This window comes from Anopheles darlingi, chromosome 3, assembly GCF_943734745.1.
Source record: "Anopheles darlingi chromosome 3, idAnoDarlMG_H_01, whole genome shotgun sequence".
Classification (NCBI taxonomy): Eukaryota; Metazoa; Arthropoda; class Insecta; order Diptera; family Culicidae; genus Anopheles; species Anopheles darlingi.
In genome coordinates, this window is record NC_064875.1 from 38,995,939 (window position 1) to 39,000,938 (window position 5,000).

Sequence of the window (5,000 nt, forward strand, 5' to 3'; positions counted from 1 at the left end):
AGGGCTTGTCTAATAGCCAGAAGCCAAATGTAACCAAATCAGGCGCATACGGTATTATCGGAACGATATGAGTGAAAATATTGGCAAAAAAGTCACAGAAAACCAACGAAGTGTGAGATGGTGCATTATAGTGATCGAACACTGACGCGCTTAAGCTGAAAAACATCCTTCCAAATGTAATTAGCGGATATGTTTGATATGCAAATATCATCAACAAAGTCTCTTGTTGTTAATCGACGGTTTTCCAACACCAAAATTTTGATTTTTTGGACGTGCACTGCATCGATTATCGTTGGTGGTCGTCTAGAGCGTTCTTCCTCTTCAAAACGTTCCCGACCCTCCTGGAAGTCTTTCCACCAAGTGTAAATAATTTTTATTGACGTAGTATCGTCACTAAAGACATTCTGTACCATTCGCATTGGTATATTTGCAGCAGAAAAAATATTTTCAATACAAATTCTTTGCTTAAAAATTTGCGACCTGGCGAAAAACGAAGAATGCACTTTTAGTAGTTCACAAAAAAATACGTATCTCAAACACTAGTGAATATTTTGACGTGAAACTTGCCATGGTTGTCAATAACAGTGCTGACAACATATAAAAAATACAAAACTAAAGATATCCTTTTACGCGGGCAATTTGGACACCGTGTCACCTTACTTTTTGGACACAGTAGTATATCGAGGGTACGAAAATGTTAGCTAGTCAAGCTTGCATGTAGCCAACAATGGAGCCGCCTTGTACCCGGTAAAAAATTGTAAAATACATTAAACTATTTTAATGTTTTATAACACTAATGTGCTGAATTCTATTATTCCTCATTATTTTCGACATTGAAAAAATGTACACAAAAGCCTAAAAGTTTAAATACTAATGAGAATCGAGCGTTAAAATATGATAAGCAATGTACAAAACGTGATAAAAATGGTATAAACGATTAATAGGTAAATGGTGGCTTTAAAAATAACACATAGACCCCCCGAAACAACTCATTATCAGTTCATGCTAATTCCTTAACTCCGTCAAAGTTTCAGGATTCGGTGGATACACTATCAGTAGCATAACTCGTAATATAAGTAGGTCTGCCCACAATGCCATTAAGTGCTATACCTCAAATCAGCTTATAAATCAGTTCCGAAGTCGTCGTCTTACAATTAGAAACCCAAAGCCCAACAAACGCGACTGCACGACCTTCCTTATCCATTATTTGCCGCAGGTCCATTCTTTGCCTCACGGTTAATACGAATGCCACCAAAAAAAAACGGAATGCCTCACCGAACCTTCTTTCCTTCAGTCTGCTCAGCAACACCAAAAAGGGGCCAGAAGTTCTCGTTGCGTAGGGCCCTACTCCTTGACACCGGTCTCCACCAGTGACAGGACAGAAACAGATGTCAAAGCGATAAACAAGCCAAGCAAATAATGTGGCTACAACATATGTAGCCTACTGTGCTGCTGTGCCTACTGTGTTTGAATGTATCATAAACGCGCCCGAACAAGAAAAGTTTTGCGTTCCTTTGCTGCCGCTTCGCTTCTAGCGAGCCGCTTATCCCTCCACCCCTCCCCCCTTAGACAAACATCTGGCGGCTTTCGTTCACAATTTCACCTTCTCTATAACGACGGTGTGGAGCGAGAGAGAGAGAGAGAGAGAAAGAGAGCGAACACCACGCAGCTTATGTCCCGTATGTTAATGCACCCATGTATCGCACCTGCACAAATCTTCCCACAGCCTATGGCCTAGCATAATGTTGCTGTATTGCTTTGTCTCAAATGCCTAGAAAGTGGCATACCGCACCGTACCACCACCCTCCTTCGCAAAAAAAAACAATCATTCAAATAACAGCTATATCGCTTTCTATCTATCCCAATGAGCAATAATAAACATGTGCTAGGACAGATCCCTTCTCCCTCATTCCATAAAAGCACAAAACCCTCCAAAAACGTGTGTTCCCTGCTCTTCCTGCCTTCCCGAGCAACTTCCCCACCATCATGCACCGCCTGGAGAGAGAGAGACAGAGAGACGGAGAGACTGAAGAGAGAAATTGAAACCGAAACATAGTCGCAAATCCAGGAAGAAAGTTTTGCAATCGCAAAAAAAAAACAAAGCAAGCGAGACTTCGGCACCAGACCGTCGCTAGCCAGGAGCCGCTCTTCAACTAACGATAAACTTTTTCTTTTCCTTCCACACCTTCACCCCTTCACCATTATCACCATCTTCGACCGGGTTCGGGCTTCTCTGTCCTACGCATCATCAATAATCCGACCACCGGCGACCTTGACTTCCGCTTTCGCTTCCGCACCAACCCGGTGGGGATACCACAGTTCCTCCGCGCTGGGTGGTTGAGCCGACGGACGTGAGTGTTGAACGGAACCGTCACATTATGCTACACTGCCAGGCACAGGGCGTACCCGTGCCGACGATTCTCTGGAAGAAAGCAACAGGTGAGTGAGACAGGTTGCTTGTCGGTGGGACCTCTGGGGCTGGGGAGGGAGCTTAACGCTCATAAATCACGTCCCTTCAACACGGGGCCCCGTACCCAAGGAGTCCATTCAACTGGAAAGTCTGGACTGAAAGCGAAAGGTGGAGGAGGACAAAAAAAACGAGGCTCAACTGGAACTCATTATAACTCAATTTCTATCTTCCGCTTCGTCCGTCCCCTAATCTGTGTTTATCTTGTACCACCTCGCGCTTGTGTCCAAACACTGTGCAGGAAGCAAATCCGGTGACTATGAGGAGGTACGCGAACGTCCCTACACTAAGCTGCTGGCCAACGGATCGCTGCTATTGCAGCACGTCAAGGAGGACCGGGAAGGATTTTATCTGTGCCAGGCAAACAACGGTATTGGAACCGGCATCGGGAAAGTGATTCAGCTGAAGGTGAACTGTAAGTGTGTTTTCTGTTTTTTCCGAACCACCCCCCTCGAAGCCAGTTGGGACACTAATACTTGCTCATTGTTGATCGTGATCGTATCCTACGTAGCGTCACCGTACTTTGCCGGCCAGTCAAAGATGGTGACGGTAAAGAAGGGCGATACGGCCATTATGCAGTGTGAGGTGAAGGGTGACAAGCCGATCAACGTCGTGTGGTTGCGCAACGGGAAGCACGAGCTGAATCCCTCCACCAACTACCGGGTCTCGATCAAGCAGGACGCAACACCGGAGGGTATTTCGGCCGAGGTGCAGATATCGAACGTGGACAGCAGCGACAGTGGGGCGTACTTTTGTCAGGCCAGCAATCTGTACGGTCGCGATCAGCAGCTGGTGCAGCTGCAGGTTCAGGAGCCACCGCAACCACCATCTTCGCTGGAAGCGGCCACCGTGTCGAGCCGTGTGGTGAACCTAAAGTGGCAACCACGAGGTGGTGATGCGGCCGAGGTTTCAAAGTACATCGTGGAGTACCGTGAGATCGACCGGCAGTGGCAGTACATCGAGATATCGGATCCACCGGTTTACTCGACCATCATCGAGAACCTGAAACCGGCCACCAACTATGTGTTCCGTATTATTGCCGAAGGACCGGCCGGCCGTAGCTCACCGAGCCAGGAGTTGTTTATCAAGACGGATCCACAGCGACCGGCGGGCCCACCGTTAAATCTCGGTGCAAGGCCTATCTCGTCGACCGAGATTCTCGTCAGCTGGATGCCACCATCGTACGAGTTGAGGCATGGGGAGATGCAGGGTTACAACATTGGGTACCGATCGATGCACGCCACGAGCAATAGCTACAACTTTACCTCGATATCGGGTGATGGTGAGGATGGGACGGGTGAGCTGTTGCTAACGAATCTGGCCAAGTATACGCGCTACACGATCGTGGCGCAAGCGTTCAATCAGATCGGCCCGGGACCACTTTCGGAGCCCGTGACGGCACAAACGATGGAGGATGTACCGAGTAAACCGCCCGAAGATATACGCTGTATGGCGCAGAGTTCGACCTCGATTCAGGTGTCATGGCAACCACCGCAAGCGCACCATACCAACGGGTTGCTACAGGGTTACAAGGTGTTTTACGAGTGCGCCACCGAAGACGCCATCAGTACCGGGGAGATGGAAACACGCAAAACGACCTCCCTGACGGTGCATCTGTCTAATTTGCGAAAGTTCTCCAACTACAGCATCCAGGTGTTGGCGTACACGCGAATGGGTGATGGTGTCATTTCGCCACCCTCGTTCTGCCATACGGATGAGGATGCACCGGAAGCACCGGCTGATATTAAGATCGCTATCAGTTCACCTTCGTCCCTGTACGTGTCCTGGTTACCGCCAAAGGATCCGAACGGTATCATTACCAAGTACAATCTGTACATGCGTGCGGTCAATGGACGGGAGGAGTTGAACAACGATAAGCGCAATCTGCTCGCCCATCAGCATCACTTCGAGGCGAAACAACTCCAGAGTCACACCGAGTATCAGTTCTGGGTGTCGGCGTCGACCCGTGTCGGTGAGGGTAAAAGCTCCCGGGTTGTATCGCAACTAACTTCCAACCGTGTCCCGGCAAAGATCGTTTCGTTCGGTGGTCTCACCATTCGACCCTGGAAATCGTCGGCCTCCCTGAACTGTATAGCCGTTGGGGCACCGCGCCGTGAGTGGTTTAAGGGTGATACTCTACTGCGCGCCGGTACTCAGCATAACATACAGCTGCTGGATTCGGGTGAGATCATTGTCACGATGCTACAGACCAGCGATACCGGCAACTACACCTGTCAGGTTGATAATGGCATCGGGACGGATCGATTGACGCACAATCTGCTCGTGCAGGTTCCACCGGGACCACCCGTCCTCTACGTCACTAGTGCGACGTCTAGCAGCATTCTGCTACACTGGAAGATCGGCTCGACGGGTAATGCGCCGATTACGGCTTTCTCGCTGCACTATCGTCGTGTGCACGGCAATCTGGAGGAGATGCAACTATCGCGCCATGCGACCAGTCACGATCTGAAGGGTCTGTTCTGTGGTAGCACGTACCAGGTGTACCTGGTGGCTCACAACAAGATCGGATCCT

The 5,000-nt window shown here is 49.1% G+C and overlaps 1 protein-coding gene across 2 annotated transcripts in view; it reads left to right on the forward strand.

Moving 5' to 3' along the window:
* Positions 1 to 5,000, forward strand: part of LOC125956527 (Down syndrome cell adhesion molecule-like protein Dscam2) — a 45,584-nt gene that overhangs the window by 31,267 nt on the left and 9,317 nt on the right. For both annotated transcript variants that reach the window (XM_049688505.1, XM_049688506.1), the window contains exons 10-12: positions 2,320 to 2,439; positions 2,709 to 2,882; positions 2,979 to 5,000. The exon at positions 2,979 to 5,000 is cut by the window's right edge and continues 342 nt beyond it. In XM_049688505.1, the coding sequence (XP_049544462.1) occupies positions 2,320 to 2,439; positions 2,709 to 2,882; positions 2,979 to 5,000 (2,316 nt within the window). The remainder of the gene's footprint in view (positions 1 to 2,319; positions 2,440 to 2,708; positions 2,883 to 2,978) is intronic.